The 22987-nt window shown below is 36.8% G+C and overlaps 1 protein-coding gene across 2 annotated transcripts in view; it reads right to left on the bottom strand.

The window, feature by feature from the left end:
* Positions 1 to 22987, bottom strand: part of ARAP2 (ArfGAP with RhoGAP domain, ankyrin repeat and PH domain 2) — a 188381-nt gene that overhangs the window by 125463 nt on the left and 39931 nt on the right. For both annotated transcript variants that reach the window (XM_029947657.1, XM_029947648.1), the window contains exons 8-11: positions 17752 to 17930; positions 6548 to 6663; positions 3616 to 3815; positions 231 to 316 (exon numbers count right to left, since the gene is read on the bottom strand). In XM_029947657.1, coding sequence (XP_029803517.1) covers positions 231 to 316; positions 3616 to 3815; positions 6548 to 6663; positions 17752 to 17930 — 581 coding nt within the window. The remainder of the gene's footprint in view (positions 1 to 230; positions 317 to 3615; positions 3816 to 6547; positions 6664 to 17751; positions 17931 to 22987) is intronic.

The raw sequence follows: 22987 nt of genomic DNA, 5'->3' as shown, positions 1-22987 counted from the left end.
CTTAGAAATAAAAAAGCTGTCAAGCCTTTAAAAGTAGCTATTACTATTAGATTCCTTGTACTTTTTATTTTTAAAGTAACTATCTCATTTAAGAAGCATTCTAAAAGTTGAAGTCGAAAGCTACTACATCAAACAGGCTAGAAGCCACCTTTACAGGGTGCTGAGAACTTTCTCACAGAGCTTCCTACTACCGGACCTGCTACCCACTGCCACAGTTACGTCAGGCTTACCTCAATGAGTTCATTGCTCCAAATGCTGGCATCCATTTTTAGACTTCTAACCTTGGAATCTTTTGGTCCTAAAGATCTATGTTGTCCTGAAGTCAAAACACAATTGTACTTCTATTTTAATTTGTATGTAAATGGATTTTATCTTTTAAAAAATGTCTATGTGTACATGTATGTGTGTGTGTATATATCCTTTCAACTGAAAATACCCCAATATCTACTTTCCTTAATGCCATTGGCATTAAGAGTAGTGGTGATAAATTTTACAGAAATCCCAACCATGATGAAGACAAAAGTAATCATCTTCATCACTACCCTGTGGTAGTATAAAACTACAATTTTAAAACTATGTGTATGCCTGTGTATGTATATGTGCATGTTTATGATGTGGTAATCAGCAATTATAGGTTATCGAAACCTTTTATGACAGGTGTGTTTAAATCACATGTAAGTGAACACAGATATTATACTCCTAAAAATAAATAAATAAATAAACAAACAAACAAACTAGGTGTGTGGTCAGAGAGGTCTTAGAGAAAGTGAGCCACATCCTAAACTTTACTTTCCTGCTCTACCAGGTACTGTGCTGGTCCTGGGAATTCAAAAGATGTCTCGGAGTTTTTATGTCCTCCACAGATCTATAAATGGTCATTACAGAGCATAATAAGAGCAAGGCCAGAGTTCAGTACAGGTTTCATGGAGAGAAAATGGAGGAAGAGCGCGATCTCAGCCGGAGCAAAGACTAGGACGATTGCTTCAAGCCCGTAATTCTTTCCGAGTATTACCTATTACAACTTAATACACATGCATCTAGAAATCTGAAGAGGATTCTTATGCTTATGCCTGACAGAGAGTAAGAACTCAGCATTCTACTCTCATAGACTCAATCATGCTGTATAAATCATTATTCAGTCATTACTGGGCACCCAAAAATGTGTCAGATGCTTTCTAGGCTGAGAAGGAGCAAAGGTATCCAAGACGCTGTTTTTACCATAGTGATTTTTTTGCCTATGAGCAAGAAAGCTCACTCCTCTTTCTAAATTTGGGAAGAGGTTCCTTTCCTCCTTTCCTTAAAATGGAAACTTCTCAGAGTACCAGGTCTTAAAATCACAATGGCAGAAAGAGGCATAGGTTTGTGTTTATGAAGACGACCTAAAAGTAACACAGAAAAGGGTCAAGCTCAGAAAACATGCAGAAGGACTGACAGGAACCCCTGGGGTAGCGAAGGCAAGAAGTGACAGGAACCTAGTTGGTACAGCAGGAGGAGAAACAAGAGAGTACAGATGTAGAGCTCCTGAGATAAAAATGGATGGAACTTGGTGGGCTTTCAGGAAAGGGGAAGGGCCAGGGGGCTCTTACAGGCTTCAGGCTTGACTGCAGGGTAGACGTTCTTGGTTCTGACCAAGATGTGGAATATATGAGAACCCTCAGTGTTATGTAATAAGTCGGGCAGCAATGACAGCTCCACTTATTTATTTTATTTATTTTTGAGAGAGAGCGTGCATGAGCAAGGGAGGGGCAGAGACAGAGGGAGACAGAGGATCTGAAGCAGGCTTCTCATTAAGAGTGAGATCATGATCTGGGCTGAAGTGGGGTACTTAACAGACTGAGCCACCCACATGCCCTTAGAGATCTATTTTTAACATGCTGTTTTTAAGCTATCACGAAAATCCAAGAAGAGACTCTAGTAGGCAGACCTAAGGGTATGGTGTTCAACAGGGTGAGAATCGCCCACTTAAAAGTGAGTGCTGAATTTAAATGATAAATAACATCACTCAGGAACATCATTGTCAAAGACAATTGAAGATCTAACCCAAAGGAACACATGTAGCTTAGAAGCAGGCAAAGAGTAACCTGAAAAAGGATGACCAGAGAATTAAGAACACACTAAGAGAAGATGGGATCTTGGAAGCTGAGGGAGGAGGGAAAGTCACAGAGAGACACGGTGGCCAAATACTGCAGCATCTAACACTGCCAAGATGAAAATAGAGGAACTGACCACGCACAAACTGAGGGAGAAAATGCACTGGGAAACCTGGTGAGAATATTTTTACTAGACTACAGAGAAAAGAAAACTGATTATAGGATGAAGAAAAAGTAGGAGTGAAAGACATGAAGAAAATCTGTGCAGAATTCTACTCCTGAAAGTACCCAGTCTCTGAAGGAAAAAAGAGACAGAGAATGATACACAGAAAGTTTTCCAGAGCCAGTGCCACCAGGACAGATTTGCCTGGGTATATACACCGAAACAAAAGAAACCACGGTTTCATAATTACAGAGAGGCAATAAGTAATGAATGAGATGAGGATTCTGAGAAGAGAAGAAAGAAGCAGAGGAAATAAGTAGAAAGAATATCCTTGAACAACATGAAAGCTCTCTTCCAATGAGCCTAGAGAGGAAAAAAAGGTTGAGAAAAAATACAAAGTAGAGGGGGGTTAACTGATGCTTCTTCTTATTGCTACTGATGGTAATTACATCCTGACAAATCTTAGTGCGCTAAGACATGTGGAAGCCCAGAGCTCTAGAAAAGATAGGGCTTGCAGCAACTGTCCTAGTCTTTGCTCAAACTGAGGTAGCGCTCTTCCTCCATTTTTCTCCCAATGAAACCTGTACTTAATTCTGGCCTTGTCCTTTTCATGCTCTACTGAAATTACTATTTATAGATCTGTGGAGGACATATCAACTCTTTTAAATATCTTTTAAATTCCCAGGACCAGCACAGCACCTAGTAGAGCTGGAAAGTAAAGTTTAGGATGTGGCTTACTTTCTCCAAGACCTCTCTGACCACACACCTAAGCTGTGTGTTAGGTGTTCACAACTGTGAACCTCCAAATACACTGAGCTGTCAGATGGTCTGTAAGCTGTAAAGTCACCAGAAGATAACCAGTCACAGTACTGTTTCCATCATAAACCTCAATACTCTTTGGAAATGCTTCTATATAAAAACTCTCATTAAAAGAGATACCAAATCCGGAATACCAAGTTTTGAGCTCAGAATGACCTTGATAAGAAATAAATATACATCCTAAAAAATATGACTGGGGGAAAGATGGGCAAATCACACAAAGACGCAAGTGTATCCAGGGTACATTCTGAAACACACTCACCTTAAAATCTAAAAATATCAACACTGTCTTTATAAATTCCACACATGGACCAGTAGACACACAAAATGATTACATGCTTAAAAATCAATTTCTACATCTAAGTCATGCATTAGAGAAGTGTGGAACGAGAAGATATTTCTAAATTTAATTTAAATGTAATAAGCTTTCCCTGTTTTTATTTTTCCACAACTGTTAGTTGAAACACATCACATAGGACAATAAAGAGCATTTGGTGCCTAACTGCCACCAAACAGTGACGAGCATAACTTATCACTAATTACCTGCACACTTCTTACAGATGACAACACAGAGATTGATGGACGCCCAGTCAGGATCTGGGGCTTTGCAATCTGCACAGCTCCTGTTGGACTCATTGAACCAAATCTTCTCAGCTACTTCATAATCAGAGAGAGTTTCTGCTATCGATTGCTGCACAGCTTCAATCCACTCTTGTTTCTCTTTTTCAGACTCGGCTGTAAAGCTGCAACAATTAATGTTTCTGCATTATTGATCTCCCTTGTAAAGGCCAATTAAGCAGTATGTTCAGTTTGCATATTCATTTCACTTACAAATTAAACAGCAGCTGAAAAATATGCCTTCCAGGCAGCTGAATAGTCTTTTCTGTTAAAAATCATCTAATTTAAAATCTTTTTTTCCCCTTTAACATCCCACATTGCTTATGAATCTGTTTACGTATCTCAAACCGAAATGAACACGCACACTTTTCTGACCAGGAGATAAAAATTGCCTTGTGAGGTCAAGAGCTTAACTAAGAGGCCGTGTGTCCTAAACAGCGGTTACATAATAATCCGTGGGAAACTGGCCGTGTTTCAGAGTTTCAGGACTATTAGATTATTTTGCCAGGAAAGTGCTCCATGATAGTCTGAAACTAAATTATCAAAAACACCCACCAGTAATTTTGATTTTTTTTCATTCTTAAAAATAGATTTTCTTTTTTAATTAGAAGAACATCCAGATGGCTTTAAGAAACTGAGAAATCAAAAACGTTTTAAGTGATTACTATTCTAACGGAATTCTAACTCATTTTTAGTCATGTTCTGATTTATCCTAATTTTTAGTATTTACTGGATACCTGAGTAAAGGGATAAAATAGTAAACAGAGGCTCACTTTAAGAAATATTTACTGAGTACCTACGATGTGCCACAAAATGTGCTACAGGGCTCCAAACTTGGTCAAATGGACCTGCAAAATTTTCTGAAGATAAAAATGAAAATAACAGACTACTAACACAGTACCAATAATCCATGAAGAAATTCAGTAGACTAGATGGATATTTTTCAAAGCACTTTCTATTTCCATCATCAGTGTAATACTCATAAACTTCTTAGGTGGTTTCTACATTATTACATAGAGATTGGTCACAGCCAATAGTTGCTGGTACACAGATTCGAAAACCCTTGGAATGCCCTGAGTGATAAGTGTCTTTTGTAGGCTTGTGAGATCATCTGTGGCTGGAGGCCTAAATAGCTTCAGGACGGGAGCTGGACATTTCAGCCCAAACCAATGGAGTTAATCGCCATTGACCAAGGACTCAATCAATCATGCCTACAGAATAGAAACCCCAATAAAAACTGCTGAACAACAGAGTTCAGACGGGCTGGCGAACACAGTCAAGTTCTTGAGAAGGTGACGTTCCCAGGAAGGACAGAAGTTCTGCACCAATAACCCCAGTATTCTGCCCTGTGTGGCTCTGCCCAGGAGGTTCCTGAAATGCAGTCTTTATAAACAACTGGTAATAATAATTACACTGTCCTCCTGACTTCCGTGAGACATCCTCGCAAATTACTGATCTGGTACAGCAGGGGTCATTTGCAGCCAAGCTGGAAAGAGTGGCTAAGCGGAGGGCCCAAGTCTTGTGAGTGGAGTCTGACGTGAGGGCAGCTCTGTGGGAATGAGACCTCAAATGCGTGGGGCCTAATGCTCAATCCAAGTAGCTGCTATCAGAACAGGACTGAATTGTAGGACGCCCGCTTGGTATTTGTAGAAGTGGTTGAGGGGAGGAAAAACCCCACCACATATTTTGTGTCAGAAGTACTGTGAGTAAAAATAACTCAGGCAATGTCTACATTTTCAACTGAGGCTTGAATCTGCATGTGAAAATGAAGTTTCTTATTCTTTAGGTGATTATTTTTTCCTCAAAATTTGAGCCATTAGACACATTCTGACATATAAAATGAGTACCAGACTTGGGAGTATTTTTGAAATTGCTAAGTAATTGTTAGTCCTTCAAAGGCCTCTGACAATTGTCTCTGACCTGCAAACTACCCTGTGATATGCTGATTATCTGTGACAAATGAATTAATGTGGTTGAGCTCATAGCTGCTGATGTATGCCTTTTCTGTGCACTAGAGATATGAAGATAGTATAGATTATTAAAAGATATTAGGAACTTTATGTTTTGTTCTTCATTTTTTTAAGAAGCAATTACAAGAATACCATAATACAAAACATATAATGAAATATTAAAATATCTGATCAATAAGGGGCACCTGGGTAGATCAGTCAGTTAAGCATCTGACTCTTCATTTCAGCTCAGGTCATGGTCTATGTGTTTGTGGGATGGACCCCCTTTTCAGGATCCGCGCTGAGTGTGTAGCCTGCTTGGGAGTCTCTCTCTCCCTCCTTCTGCCCCTCTCCAATCGTGCTTGCTCATGCACTCTCTCTCAAAATAAACATTAAAAATATATATACATATTTGATCAATAAATGCTATGAGATCCATCACCATCATTTTAAGCAAGAGTTCCTTTTAGGAAATCATTATGGAGCAACTGTAATCAGGGATTGATTTTAAAGGAGGACTGCATTTAATTAGGCTAAAAAAAAGATAAATAAAAATATAGCTTAAAGACAATGTAATATTCTTTCTTTTTCCTTCAAAATGTGAGGGATTTTTTCATATTTTTGTTGATAAACAGTTAATATATTTATCAAGCCTACTAAGAAAAAATGCATTCAGAAAAGAAAAGATTCAAATTTCATGAAATTAGCTAGTATCCTTGTAGGTTGTATAATAATTCAAGAAATTTTTGCAAAATGTTGTTATATACTAACAGACAATAATGGAAAAGAACCAACATGATTTTATTAAATGATCTTATCAGGAAAAAAAATCACCACTAGCCATGTAAAAGTGGATCACCCGAGCTTTCTTGGAATAATACAAACACAAACATTTAAATATAGCTTACCTAAAACTCCTGTAGGGAGTGATTATTTCAAAAGACTGTTTTACAGTTCGGACCACTTGCTTTACATTTGCGACATTCATAGGAATTATGGTAATACCAAGTCCACTCTTAAAATCCTAGTTGGGAGAAAAACATTAACACATTATAAAGAAACAAAATTATGGATTTGGAAAGTACCATTATATTCTCTAAAATCCAATAAATCCTACTAAATTTTACTACACATATATATGTAGAATTAAATAAGCCATTAAAAATGGATTGACAGTGGTTTTAAGTAGGCACTCTAAATACATGATATGTATTACCACATGCCTAGCAATTTTCAAGTAGGGGACTCAAATGACACTGTAAGGTTGGTATAATTACCATTTATAAAAAAGAAGGGGAAACCGAGGCCCAAGAGATTCATGTCACATATAGAGTGCAGCTAGTTGGACGTGGTACAAAGGAACTGAAGCTCAAGCTGCCTGATTGGTCTTTGTTTTACTATGGGCTGTTGCCTCTGCTCTGTCACATCTTGTCCTTTACTCTCACACAAAAGCATTACTTATTTTACAATTTTCTCTCATTTCCAGTATTTTATTCTTCCTTCAATTAAATTTTTAAGCTCCTCTAACACTATTTTGGTATGAAAACTGTCATCTGTTCAATACCTACAGCTACTATGTTCATTTTGTCTCACCAAAACTACAAATTGTTCAAAAGGGTACAAAGTCTTCCTTCTAAAAGCATTAAAGTTTGAAATATTATTATCCAATCATAAGGGTTTTGGAATTTGCCTTATCACATAATCTCAACAGTTTAAAAATATAATTATTCTCTACCTCAAAAGATTAATTATCTATGTGAACAGGTTCAGATTAAACGTGCTCTGAATTCCTAAATTAAACATGAGTAGAAAAAGTAGCCATACTAAAGACAGACTCTGTGTGTGTGTGTGTGTGTGTGTGTGTGTGTGTGTGTCCATCTTCAATAAGAATACATCCAGCAGACACTGTGAAAATTCACAGGCCTTCTCTTTACAGTTTAAAGTAAAAGTAGTATTTTCTCATCTTCTCTGCAAGCTAGGAGAGTAATATGTCTTAGTTTGGGCCAATAAAATATAGACAATTCCTGAGGTGGGGCTGGGAGGACAAATCGTGGAAGAAGAAAGACTTCTACCCCTCGCCATTCCATCTTTTGTTGGAAATACAACTAGAAGCACAGAAGCCATTTTAGAACATTAGAATCCTTGAGAGGAAAAGCCTGGGGACAAATTCCTGTACCGAGGGTGCCAGGGTGAGAAAAAGTTAGAAAGAACCTTGTTCCTGGGTGGCATCAGCTCTCTGCTGCCTACACCAAGAGATTTGTTAAGACAAACAAACCACTATCTTGGCGATCCTTGGGGGTTTTGCCCTTTGATACTAATGCAAGCGTGACTGACAAAATAAGTGAAATAAAATAATTGTATAACAAACTTTCCTCACTCGTAAAAGTATCCAGAATTCTCATTCATAAACTGCAGAAAGATTCTTCATTTTTTCAACATATAAGTGTTTAGTTAGAACAAGGAAATGACTCATTCATAAAACATACCATAAATTTTAATTTTTTTCTGATGAAAGTACAAATAGCTTATTCTATTAGGAAAAAACAAGAAAGAAATTGAATCCATGATATAAAAAAGAAAATGGACAGACACACTAAGTGTCGCGAAATAATCAGAAAAATCTATAGTTCCACTTCATAGACTCGTTCAAAAATCAGTACCTAATGTGATGTATATGGACAAGGGGAATCCAACTTTCCAATGTGCTCTATTTTAATAAGTCTCAGCATATAGGTTCAAGGTTATACTTACAATTAAAAAACGAAAACAAATTCTCAATTGCCCATACCAATTCTCTAGCTAGATAACATAACTGCTGGAGAAACTCCCAATGCAAGTGATTGAAAACTCAAACTCTCTTTTATCAATGAAAAAATAAAGTAGGAATAACAAGATTTTTTTTTAATTATTGAAGTAGACTTGACATACGTTACATTAGTTCCAGGTGTGCAAACATTGTGAAATCACCTCTCTATAAGTTGTGCTATGCTCACAAGTGTAGCTACCATCTGTCAGGCAAGGTAGGATATTTTTACAACAGCTTTCTGGTGGCCCAACCTGATATCGGAGTAACTCTAGAACAGTCTGCACGTCCTTCAAGCAATTCTCCATAATGAAGAACTGACCAGAACTGGATGTGCCCAGTGGTATTCTCTGATGAGGGCCGGGCTTACATGTGCTGTGCATTATTGAGGGCAGAGATACATACTCAAACCATCCAACTAGCAGATGGCAAAACTGACAATGTTTTATGGAAACTGATGAGCCTCATCCAGGCTCCAGCCTGAACTGGTGGCCGGTCATTTGTACAAGCAAGGTGCACAAATGTATGGTATACTTGTACGCCATGTCTATATATATATATATAGACATTTCTGTTAAAAATAAGTGAAGGTCAGCTCTAGACCCCAAATTTCTCCCACACAAGGCAAAGATGATTTTTTGGCCTGGAAAAAAATTGTAACCCATTTATCAGCTGCTGGCCATGGCCATATGGTTTCGAGTAATTAGAGTGTCCACTGAACTCACCAGCACAAATGGACTGTAAAATGTACAGCAGAGTAACAAAATAAATGTCAGTGCTCTTGAGAGGTAGTAAATATGAAACAACTGTGTTTCTTATTAAAAATATTTGTGGTGACATTAAGCCTCCGTTTCGGTCTGTATTTAGAATGTATTTAGAACATATCTAATTCCTCAATGCTCATCAAAATTACCCATGTTGATCTCTCCCTCTGACCCTGAGATTCTGATCCACTGAATTAGAAAGCAGAGCTTAAGAATCTTCAGTTAAAAAGCAAAACCAGAGCCCCATGAGTCTCATATGCAGCCGATGTTGAGAAAACTGAATTAGACAGCAGAACCAGCTGTAGAATCTACACAGGATGAGTCTGCAGTATTTAAATATCAGGATATCAACAGTTCCCTCTGCCTTCTGTAGAGAAGAGGGAAAAAATGCAATGATTATTCATTTGAAATCATTATGACTACTGGTTAAAAATACCAGAACACGCCGACACATTGGTTTCTCAAGATCCTGTGTGTCCTAGGCACCCACCCCTGTGCGAATCTAGGGATTTAAAAGCTTCAGACTTCATTAAGCATATACGGCGCACTCCATAATCTGTTTAATATCTATCTGTGTAGTGCTCTGAAGCTTACTGAAAGCCATGAACCTGCATTTAATCTTCAAAATTAATCTGTGAAAAAGGCAGAGCAGATATAGCCATTTTTAAAATGGGAAAAGTCGTCCTGACAAAACAGCACTTATTAAGTGAATGCCAGAAATTATGCTAAAACTCCTGAGTCTGCACAAAGGCATAAGACAGGGTACCCACATTTGGGAAGTTTATAGGCTAAGAAAGAAATAAGCAAGAATTGTAACAAGTGCATAGCTGTAAACACTGAATCCAGCCAATCTCCAAAAACAGTTGTGTTCCTATGAGACTTTCTAAAGGAGGTGAAACTTGACTAAATAAATGACAAAACCCAGACTAGCTTGATCATATACATCTCTCCTGATTCAGTTCACTCATGTGCAAAATGTAGCCATATTACACTTTATCAGTATGGTGAGGATAATATCAATTATGCTGAAAATGCTTAAAAGAACCTCAGGCACGGAGTAAGTGCTACACAGTTCTGGTAAGCTACTGTTATTAGTCTACCTCTTGAATTTGAAACCAGTATTAGCTGAACATATTAGCTATAAAAAATTAATTACAGAAAAACACACAAATTGCTACTAAACATACATAAATTTTTTTAAATGGGGTAGTGGCTGAGTGGCTCAGTCAGTTAAGTGTCTAACTTTAGCTCAGGTCAGTCTCATAGTCCGTGAACTTGAGCCCCGCATCGGACTCTGTGCTGACAGCTCAGAGCCTGGAGCCTGCTTCAGATTTTGTGTCTCCCTCTCTCTCTGCCCCTCCCCCGCTCATGCTCTGTCCCTTTTTCAAAAATAAATAAATATTTTTTAAAAATGTAATAGGGTGGAAGGTAAATGTTAAAAAATAAATTACCCATTAACTACAATCTGTCAGCCTTATTCTCATGTTGAAAAATAGGCACGAGTCCGGGATAAGCCACACTTTCAACACTTAAAATGCTATAAACTGGGTGGAAAAAAACAGGAGCCTGAAAACTAAGTGAGTAGAATAGTACTATAGAAAGCATAAAGCTAAAAACAGATTCTGGAGGAAATAATATCTCACATTTAATTTGTGGTCATGGAATGTGGGATCTCAAAAAGGATGAATCCCACCACCAGTACTACCATAATGATGGCCATACTTGGTAGAACAGATCTGGACACCTGCAAAGGGGGTCATGACCATGTAGGAGTCATGTGGGTCATGACCGCTGGGAGTCAGGCCTGAAGGAGAATCCTGGGTAAGCCAGTTACTGGCTGTATGACTACTACCAAGTTATTTATCTACACTTCTATTTCTTCACTTACAAAAACACAGTAATATCTGCCTTATACAGCATTTTAATAAAAACTGAATGAAACCTAAATTTAGGGTCAAATACATCCAGACAATCTGTGAATTCTAAACACAGAATTTGTCTTCAATTAAAGTATTTCCATCTTATTTATAGTGACTGAAAGAATTCACCCAATGATTCTATACTATATACTCAGATCAGAATTAATGGTAAATAGTTATCAAGATACTGAAGTGGGTTATTTGTGTGAATTTGTAGAACAGAACCTGGATAAAACTACATTTTAAAATTATATAGTGAAAGAGCAAAATACACGTTTGATTCCTAAACAGAAAAATTAAGGAAGGTGTGTTAACCCCAAATTTGCTGAAATCTCAGACCTATTTTTGGAAATACTGCATGCCGGGTTTCCATGCCAGGATTTAAGAACTTGGTGCTTAAACATTTGTTGAATACAGATGTGGCATTGTATGACACTGACACCAAATTTCCGGGGTAACACCAGATGCAGAGTTTGGCCAGATTCAGAACCCAGAGAGTTAGAGGCCACCACCTACACCCTGCTGCTTGTTTTTGTGCCACTCAACCCACAGCCCTATGAGGTCTATTTAAATTCTATTAGAGTTTCATTCCAGGGCCAGACACCACCGGGAACATTTTGTAGGGGGAGCGAGGGGGAATGAGTCTCTTGTCATACCCTGATTTGAGAATGTTTAATCAAGAGAATTTATATAGTTAGAACTTCAATGCCACGATTAGCATTAAATGGATACACAAACCCACCAGGCAAGACATCTGGTTGTAATGAATTCACTAATACTAACATGATTCTCAAAAAAACTCATCAAAAAAAAGAAAAAAGAAAAAAAGAAAAAAATGGGAAACTGGCTGCCAAGACAACCTAATAAATGGAAGCCAAAACCAATTATCTTAAATTTGCCTCACATGCATCTGCAGAAATTTCATTCAAACAGCAACACCATGTATGCAACACTACATGCGCTTCAGCGTTTATTCATATTACCTCATTTAAAATCTTAAATACTGACATATACTATGTCCACACCATTTCAAGACAAATTCACAAAATAATTATTTTCCAGAATGCAGAAAAATCTATCAGCTTTGAAATAAAAAGTAGATTAATTATATAAATAAAATTCCTACACAATAAAAGGAATGAAAAGGCAGCTCAGAAAAGCAGTTAAAGAAAATGACATGATTAATGTATTTTTTATATAAAGAGTTTTTAAAGAAATTATCAGAAAAGACCAAAAAAAAAAAATCCCACTAAAAAAATGGGGAAGGAAAATCAAGAGACAATTCACAGAAAATAATTTAAAAACAAAATCTAAGAAGAATGATATGCTCTGTAGTCAAGAAAACAGCTGTAAATGACCACGAACTCAACAAGCTTTCTGCACAATGTTTGCTGAGTGCCAGCGACTGGCCTGAAACTCCTATAGACATAGCAGTGAATAAACAATCACACAATTAATTTAAAAATATAAAAATTACAACACGTTTCAGGTTCAAATAAAACCACAACCTAATTCATGTAGCTTAAGAGCATTTTAAATGCAAACAACTCTTGAGGAAAAGGTCATAAAAAAGAAGAGGCTACATACAGAAAGCTAGCAGAAATCTCACTCATTTATTTACCACTATGTGTGCTACCCACATTGGAAGGTCAGGTCCTACACACAAGCATCTTTTGGTTTCCTACTGTACCCCTAGAGCCCCGAGCGGCACCCAGAAATGAGAAGGTGTCCAAAAAAATTCATTTTACAAAACGGACAAATACAGAAACACAGAAGTACAGTATAAGCTACACAATCTGAAACACCCAACTTATTTTATACAAAGTTGAAGAAACACTGGAAAAAATTATCATAATTATAATACACTGCAGGCATGTAAAACATAAGCAGAGACAAGGAAGAGAACAATATTTGTAAAAATTAAACACTGCATTTGTGAGATGATGTTAAATAAAGAAACGACATGTAATTTATGTGATAACAGCGCCACAGTGTTTTGCAACTGAGTAATTAGGTAAAGAATTTGTGTCTGGTTCTACTTTGCCAAAGTCCTCTCTAACAAATGTTTTTACATATCTCTTCATAGTTCTTTTCTACTTTTTACAACCTGGGGTGGGGAGGGGGTGCACGTTGTCACAGAAGTAAGATCCCCTAAGGCATTTCTCCTACTCAGCCCAGAGCTACTGCAAGTTCTGGCTCCAACAATGTGCTAATAAATGAAAGGGAGAGACAGAGGTGAAAGAAAATAATGAACCTCTGAAGGGAACAACTGGGAAAGTGAAAAGTCCATGTAGTTCCACAGAGTTGAGACACGCCAGGGAAGCGTCCATGAGGGGACAGAGACTGGCATCCCCTTGCTATCATTATACCACGTCTCTTTAAAAAGGCAAAAATTATGACAGCTTGTTCTAATAGCTATTTTAACTTAGAAAATTTAAGTTACTGATTCTGTAGAAGGGACAAATCCAGAAACAGTGAAAGAATTACTGAAAATATATTTGTAAGGATGGTTGACATGGAATCTTAAAGACACCTTTTGGAAGTAGAAAGAAAGCTCTGGAAAGGGCTAAAAATATCCACAAAATTAGAATACATTTCCAGACAGAGTTCAAGGAACTTATGGGTAATGAAACAATCTCAAGCTGTTTTCCAAACACTGTCCCTTTTATGCTGACTTTGCAAATGGAGTTTACTCCACTAGATCATACTCTGCAAATAAAAATTTATGTTAAGAAAAAGGAATTAAATGATATTATAGGATTTATAAGCTAAAAACTGTAATTTCATTTAAAAATTGACATGTTAGCAAAAATAAATAAATACCAGTATCTATAGTTCAAAACTATGCACCATTAATAACAGTTCTTCAAATTTTCAAAATTCATCACCACTAATACTGATTATCTTAACTTTCCACTTAAGTGCTGGCACATTTCAAAATATCCAATGAGAAAAAAAAAGATAAACTTAAAAATGAAAGTTAATGACAAAAAGAAGTATAACAATCCCAAGTTGAAGGATGATGAAGCAACCAATGTCGTTTGCAGGCTATTTTTACACATTATGCAATCCCAAAAATATCTTGTTCTCTTTACCTAGATGCTTATCATTTTTCAAAGGGGAAAGAAAACCCAACAAAAACAAAATCCTCAGAGCAGTGTTTCAGTGTGTGGTGTAGTTTTTGGATCACATGTTACTGAATCACATGGGATATCTTATACAATGTGGATTCAACATTCCATCCCCAAAAAGTCTAAGTCTGCAGTCTGGAATGAGCCCAGAGAGCTGGAATTTTAACACTCAACTTAAATAATGGCCTCAGAGATAGTAAGCCATCTCTCTTCTTTACATGACATTATTTAAACATAAAGACATTAACTTAATTATCTGAACCAATTAGTAGCAGAGAAAGAATGAAAACCCAGAACTGCTACTCTGTCCATCTCCTTTGCTCTAATAAATGTTTCACCTTCCTTTTAAATAATTCTTCAACATATGCCACCTTTCCACCTCTATCCACTGTCTACTCTCTCTGGAACGACCTCCTGAGTAAATCACTTTAACTACGTATAAACAAAGTCAAGAAAAATAAAAATAATTTATATGTTAGGGTAGTGTAGGTCAACTTCCCTAATTTCTAAACCTTATTCATACTGTAAGTTATGTGGGCAATAAATTCACTATTTTAGAAGTTTAAAAATGAAAATAATTTAGCTTTGATTCATGTAACCAAAACAGATACAATGCAAATTTAGACACAGAAGTTCAAAGCTAACACCTCTTACTTTTTATTTTTTATTTTTATTATAGAATTAAAATTGACATATTACGTTTCAGGTGTAACACTTCGAACATTTTTATAAGTAGATTTTTTCCATATTTAAAAAAACACAAGATTACTTAATGCATTGTATAATTAAAACTTTCAGAAGTTGCATTGAACAATGATCTTTTAGTGCTTTTCCTAAATGCAAGCTTTACTAAAGGCCTCCACATTGAGGAAAAAGACTCCCCATTTAGCACATCACCCAAGTTCTTCGCACAATCTGTTCAGCCGTGTGAACAAAACCAATGGGCAACTTTCCCTTGGAGAGAAAAGGATACACCAGGATGTAAATGCAGATGAAACTCGAATAGTAAGTTAGGGCCTAAACATAGAAGGCCGCCTTTAATTTGTCTATTCAGTCTTAAGCCAACTAGTTCTTTAACACTGGACTCAAGATCAAGTCCCTTAAGACCCAGCTCCAGGGGCCCATGGGTGGCTCAGATGGTTGAGCGCCAGACTTCGGCTCAGGTCATGATCTCATGGTTCGTGGGTTTGAGCCCCTCATCAGGCTCTGTTATGACAGCTCAGAGCCTGGAGCCTGCTTCGGATACTGTCTCTGCCTCTTTTTCTGCCCCTCCCCTGCACGCACTATGTCTCTCTCTCTCTCTCTCTCTCTCGCTCAAGAATAAACAAATATTAAAAACATTTTTTTAAAAAAGACCCCGCTCCATATATCATGATGCAACTTTTTAAAAATAACACATACACAAGCAATAGAATACACTTTTTTAGGGTATATATAGAGGACTGTTAATGCATAGAAAAGGAACCAAAATATACATAACTGTAAATAGGTGTATGTCTTAAAAGATGAGGAGAGGGTCCAGCATCAATGCTTTCATCTTTAAGAATATATTATTTGTGGACATGGAAGTGTTTCTAATCTCGAGACTTCATTAGATGCCTTTTTTGCACTTCTCTGTAACTTCTGCATGAGCCCAATAAAGCACTGGGCTCACTATCCATCAAAAACGCTGGTCTTGTCTAACTTTTCATCCTGGAAGACAGGACATGTGTCCTCAGCAAGTGCAGACTACCTTATCTGGTAGAATGTATACTGATTGCATACTCTAATCCTCCTAAACAACTAAGTTTTTCAAGGAAAGAAGCTTAGTCTATTTATAAAAGGTCATAGATCAGAAATGGTCTTTTCAACATACACTTTAAAAAGATAGTTTGGTATAGTGGCTAAGATATTAGACTTAGAGCCGTAAAGTTCTGGTTTTGTTATACATGAAGATCTGTAATCCTTACTCAATGCTCATTTTCCTCATCTATAAGATATGGAGGAGAATATCTTCTTCCTTTATTTTTGGGCAAGATTCAAAGGAAATGTTTATAAATTAATTAGCACAATACCTGGTACTTACCAGATGGTGGTCATTATTATGTTTTTTATGTTCCATTGCTAATATTAAAGCAATAATTTCATATAACTTCTTTCTAATAGAGAATGTTAATAAAACTTTTAAAAAAACATCTACTTTAGAAGAATAACATAAATCCAGATAACCTAGCTAATAGAGTTGATGAAACTAATATTTGAAGTCCATCAAGTCTGTGCAAGTAAAACATGAATACCTTAATTAATCTGGCAGAGGAATTTCCATACCAATAAATGCAAATTATGCATTTTTCAATCCCATTCCAATGAGTAAAGTTTTAATCATCTTACTTCACATACTGAAAATGTTCATATTCAGTTCATAACATTATAAGCTGTATATCACTATTCTTCTTGAGGTATATGCTAACTATCCAAGTTATTAATATGACAACAGTGCTCTATGATGCCTTCCACAGTTAATTGGCTAAGAAATCTTATCCAAAAAGTAATGAATAAGATCATGCTGAAGTTCAGAAGATGCCTTAAAGATCTATAGTTAATTTTCTGAAACCACCATTTGTTTTGAGTTTATATCTCTATTTTTTTGTTATGGAAACAGCATTTAGATCCCAGCTAATCATAATCCATTATGATGTATCACAAAATGACTTTGTCTTAGGTCAGATACCCAAAGCACACTGTGTAATTCCACGAATTACTAAGGATCTAATCTATTTTAGGCTAAAAGATTAAGATTTCAATCCACAAAAGTAGTATTTTCCTATACATATTGAAAACCAGATAGGTCAGAGAAAAGGAAGTCTACCCAATCAAAGTTAACCGAATTTGTTAAAACTTTATTATCAGTCTCCTCAAAACACTTAACTTCTCTATTAAGTCCTTCTATATTAACCAAGCTCATTAAGTCAACAACTCAAGCCTATGTTATATGTGGTAGGTATGTGTATTTATGTGCATACATGAACCACTTGCCTATAGAAAATTATTTCTCTGCAGCAACATACTTGCTCAAAAAAATAAATAAAAATGCTGGAAACTCAAGAAAATATGTCACCTGTGCCTACTCTTAAAATTTTCCATCACACAAGAAACAAGTGCAGAACTGAGCCTATTTCATCAACAGCTGAATGGCTTAATTGGTTCTTAATTAATTATTATCTCATGTAGTTTTAAAACTTTACTTCACGTAAGGAATACTCCTCAAAAATTATTTTCAATGATTTTGCCAGGCCCTTAAAAAAGATGATGTCTAGCCTCAAATTTTATGCAGGTTACATTCTTGCCACTGGAGGAGCTGAGAAAATTCTACAAAACAACACTTTGTTATATTTAGTGCAGTACTCAAGGTTAAAGCAAGATTCTATAACTAAAAACACTAATAAGTCTAACAAAGCATAGTTGTTAATATATTCAAGGAACACAAATTCCAATTGCTGTAATGTAGCTCCTCACCTGTTCGTTTTTGCAAAGCCACACGCTGTTTCCACTTAACACAGTAAAAATTTTGGCTTTGTACCCTCTCAATTCAAGATATCCACATTTCTCAGGTGCAGTAGCTGCTTGAGACTGCAAGGCAGGGGACTGCGATTTCAGTGCATTCAACAGTATGCTGATCCAGTCATTTCTCTCCTCTGAAAATGAAAACAGGCGAAGAAAATACATCCATACTCATATAAATTACACAGGCACAGAAACACGGCAAAGGATCTATTCTCTCTGTAACACACCATTTACAGATTCTTTCCCACAACCACAATCTAAATGCTACGGCAGTCAGAGCCAATGGTCCTATTCTGTAAGAGAAAAGAAATAAGCTATGCAGGTGTTCTGTAACTAATACTGCTGGCCTCACCTGGGAGCTTATTAGAATGCAACATCTCAGGTCCCACTCTAGACCTGATGAATCAGAATCTTCAGATTAAGAAGATCCCCAGGTATCTGAATTCATGTTAATATTTAAGAAGCACTCTTACAGATTATTCATGTGATTGGATTTTCTGTTTTAACAGAAGTAATATTGAGACCAGTTAACAGATTTTACCTGGCAGTTAAGTTACTCAAATGCCCAGAAAATCTTACTTCTGTTACTTAGAGCATACTCTGCCTAAGAGTACACGGACTTGATAGTCACTCATCCAATTTATTCTCATCAAACTACAAATAGCATCTCTTTTGGTAAATTAAAACTTAGTTTTCTCCCTCTACAAAAGTGGAGTGACCTTCAAATATGCATAACACACTGTGTTATGGGCACAGAAATTTGATCCCATCCCCAAAGAGCAATCAAAATCATAAGTCAAGTTAGGTATGAACATACAACAGAATACAGAATACTATAAATGTCATACAAATGATATCAAATAATATAGGAGTCAATTCAATGGAGTACATGATTTGCTGAAGGTCATACAGCTAGTGCAAAATTAACAGAATCAAATGCTTTAACTCTCAATTGTTCTCAGCACTATGAAATAAAAAGAGTGAGCTAGGTCTTGGAATAGAAGCATTTGAAAAGACAAAATGGGGGTTTAGTGAGGGAAAAGTAGAACTTTATAACTGTAAGCAAAGAAGAACACAAGAACAAAGGCAGGAAGAATCAACATCTGTTCAGGCACTTATAAAGAAGCATATGGGAAACAGAAAATATGGCTACAGTTTCTGCAGTACCTGTAAGGAATTTTGCCTCCAAACTTTATTACAGAGGGAAGAAAAAAAAGTCAAGATTCTTAGCAAGGAAGTGACATGATTAGCATGGTGATAGGCAGACCAAACAGAAGCTGGGAGATCAGATATAAGGCAAGAGAGGCTTGAAGTACAATAAAAATGGAAACAAAGAATACCTGAAAAGTCAAGACATTAAGGGAAAAAAAAAATAGCTGAAGTTTTAAATAGGTTTGACAGGTATTCACAAAAAGTTAAATTATCAGATAGCTTAGTACCCTGACTTGACCAAAGAATGTAGATTTCATTTTGTTAAGATAATCACCCCAGGTTTTCATTATGCTAGCAGGAGCATCCAGGTGTACTGATAACAATGTGAATGAAGTGACCTACACAAAAGAAGATCCAAGAAAGTGGATAAATGTTTAAGGTAAAAGGAGAAGAAATGGACAAATCTTGAGATAGGACTATATATATCTATGAGGCTGGAAAATGGGCTAGCAAAAAACAAATGGAGAAGTGTTATCAAGGCAAAAGGTAAAAGGCAAAAAACAAACAAAACCACAGACAGAATTCCAGGCAGGAAAAATCAAGAAGGAAGAGGAAGGAAATAATAAGCTAGCCGAAGCTTGGAAAATTAAATAGTATCTCAGATCAAAGGCCGGTCTGAAAGAATTACTCCATTATGGATTAAAATAAGTCTCCATATTAGACATGCTTGCATTCGAACATGAACCCTAAGTTATTTTATAATAAGACTCAATTTTTAAATTATCTTTATTCCTGCTCACCTTCAACGCTACTAAAATCAGTTGTGCCTTTAATGGCCAAGACCAAAGTATTTATTAAAACTCATTTAACAATGCTTTACTTCAGGTATGTCAAAATCCCCAGGTAACAGTGCCCTTGTATCAGGAGGAAATATTTATCCAAATTCCTCAGCATCATTAGAAACTAAAGCACATGAAAATATTCAAGTAACTAAGTCAATGTCAGTATGAAGCACTGACTCTACATGTTAAGGTTTTTTAAAGTTTATTTATTTATTTTCAGAGACAGAGGCAGAGAGAGCAGGGAGGGTGTATTGAGAGAGGGAGAGAATCCCCGACATGGGGCTTGACTCCATGAACCATGAGATCATGACCTAGTCAAAATCAAGAGTCAGATGTTCAACCGACTGAGCCACCCTAGCACCCCTACTCTACATTATAGACCTATATACACAGATCCAGACTGCACTATAATTTTTTACATGTTCAGTAACAACAAACCTTCCATTGGTTATTACTTGTGATCATTAGTTTCACACAAAATATTCTTGCCAAGTAAACAGCACAGAATGCTTTTTATTTGTATTAATCTGCATAAATCATTTAGTTTGAAATGTAGGTCATATTTTTTTAATTGAAAAGAAACCTACCTTGGATTTCTTTCTTTTATTGAAATAAAATTAACATACAATGTTCTGTTAGTTTCAGGTGTACAACAGGAGTCACCCATTCTGTTCACTGCTCAGTGCTCATCAAGGTAAGAGTAGTCTTAATCCCCTTTATCTCACCCATCCCCATCGTGCTGCACCTTGCCTCCAAGCAACCACCAGTTCTTTCTCCAGTCTAAGAGCCTGTTTTTCTGTCCCTTTTTTCGTGTTCATTTTGTTTTGCTTCTTGAATTCCACATGAGTGAAATCATATGGTATTTGTCTTTCTCTGACTGACTTATTTCATTGTGTAGGTCATAACTTTATGAACTAGGCCAAACTGTTTATGGTTTTTATTGCTAGCATAGACCTCAGTTTCTCAGGAAAATAATTTCAAACTGGCAATTGCAGCTGTTGGACTTAAGCATACTATGGTTACATCTCAACAAATGGTTCTCTTATAGCCTAGAACTACTATCTAGCTCCTGAGGGCCTCATTTACTAATAGGAAGTAAACAGTCATGAATAAATACAAGAATTAATAGTAACATTCCATCTATTCTTAATTACCCATGCCAATGGAGATAAACAGTGATACAGATAATTCTAACATAATAAAACAGATTACAAGCATCATTGGTATTTGGCTGTGCAGTGTGTATCCTTAGACATGGGGAATATGCTTTGGCAAGTCATAATATTCCAAGTCAAATACTGATTTTTCCCTTGGGCTAAGCGTCTTGGGCAAAGCTAGACACTATGCTAGTTCCTGCCTACTCTTCACACCAAGCTACTTTTATTCTTTCCAACAACAAATATTTATTGTCTAAATTGATCTTAGCACTGTGCTAAGAACTATTCCTTAGAGAATATGCTCTGACCTAAATATGGCTTTGCTCAAAGTAGAGCACTCTGGGGTGGAAAAAGGGAAAACAAACAAAATCACCACTTTCTTATAATTATTCTAGACTGTAAATAAAAGATAATGATTCCCTCAAACTAGTTTTTGAGGTTTTCAGGAATGAATGCCAACTAGTGTAAGAAACAAAAAAGTAAAGTGGCACCTGGGTGGCTCAGTCAGTTAAGTGTCCTACTCTTGATTTCAACTCAGGTCATGATCTCATAGTTCATGGGATGTAGCCCCACATCGGGCTCTGTGCCGACAGACCTAAGCCTGCTTAGGATTCTCTCTCCCTTCCATTCTCTGCCCCTCCTCCACTCATGCATGTTCACTCTCTCAAATAAATAAACATTAAAAAAAAAAAAAGGAGAGACAATATTCCCTGAATACTGCATTTAGGAGTAGACATATTCATTAGTAACATAAAGGACTGATTATAGTAGGGATTACAACTACATAAGGGCTGTGTATAAGCTTAGTGACAGAAGCCAACAGTTTAGATGGACCTTTACTTTTGATAAGCTAATATAACTGAACCAAAGGTTCCTCGGTGTAACCCATTATCAATTTTAGGGAAGTAAGTACCTGGATACACCATGGCTGTTTATGAAATCAATAACCATTCATTCATACAAATACTTACTGAGTGCCTACTACGTTCCAAGACCTATTCTGAATACCAGGAATAGAAGCATGAACAAAATAGACCACAGCCTTATCTTCCTGGAGTTTGCTCTCTGGTCAAAGGAAGAAGGCAATAAAATATAGATACGTAATCTATTACACAGTGACAAGTGCAATGAGACAAAATAAAGCAAGGCATGAGGAACACAGGAAATATGTAATTCTTTTTCTTTTAAATGTTTGTTTATTTTTGAAAGAGAAAGAGAGAGAGCGATAGCATGAGCAGGGGAGGAACAGAGAGGGGGAAACACAGAATCTGAAGCAGGCTCCAGGCTCTGAGCCATCAGCACACAGCCTGATGCGGGGCTTGAACCCATGAACTGTGAGATCATGACCCAGGCCGAAGTCCGGTGCTTAAAGGACTGAGCCATGCAGGCGCCCCAAGAAATATAAAAGTCTTATGCTGGGTACTAGAAAAAGCCTCAAAAAGAAGGTACTTGTGAAGCAGTTATATTAGCATATCAAGATGGTTAGGCAAAAGCCTTAAAAAAGGGGACATGATGGAGCAAGTCAGGAAAATGCCTGGTGAAGAGCATTTCAGGTTAAAGAAAGAAGCCAGTGACAATGCCCTGGGGCAACAGATTGGACAGGTTGAAGGAACAAAAGAATTGCTGAAATGCAGTGAGTGAGGGAGAGCACAGAAGGAGATAAGGACAAACAGACCAGAGCCAGAGCACGTAGGCGCTCCTGGACATTAGTACTTTGCTCTTAGTGAGATGGAGAGAAAACACAGCATCTGAAGTGGATGGACAGATGTGATCTGACTTCTTCTGATGAATGAACCCTGACAGCTGTGTAGAAAAATAGGCCTATAGTCGATCAAAGGAGGTGATTCCAAAATCCAGGGAGAGGCAGTGGCTTGCATTACAGTACTAACGACAGAGGTTTTGAGAATTAAGAGTCCAGGCATATTTTCAAAGTCAAAATGATCAGATGTGGTGATGGACTGAATGTGAGATATGAAAGGAAAAGATTCAAGAATGGCTCCACAGTCTGTGACCGACTGCGATAATCCACCAAGGTAT

The sequence above is a fragment of the Suricata suricatta genome, chromosome 1 (assembly GCF_006229205.1).
Source record: "Suricata suricatta isolate VVHF042 chromosome 1, meerkat_22Aug2017_6uvM2_HiC, whole genome shotgun sequence".
Taxonomy (NCBI): domain Eukaryota; kingdom Metazoa; phylum Chordata; class Mammalia; order Carnivora; family Herpestidae; genus Suricata; species Suricata suricatta.
This window is presented reverse-complemented; position numbering and strand designations above follow the sequence as displayed.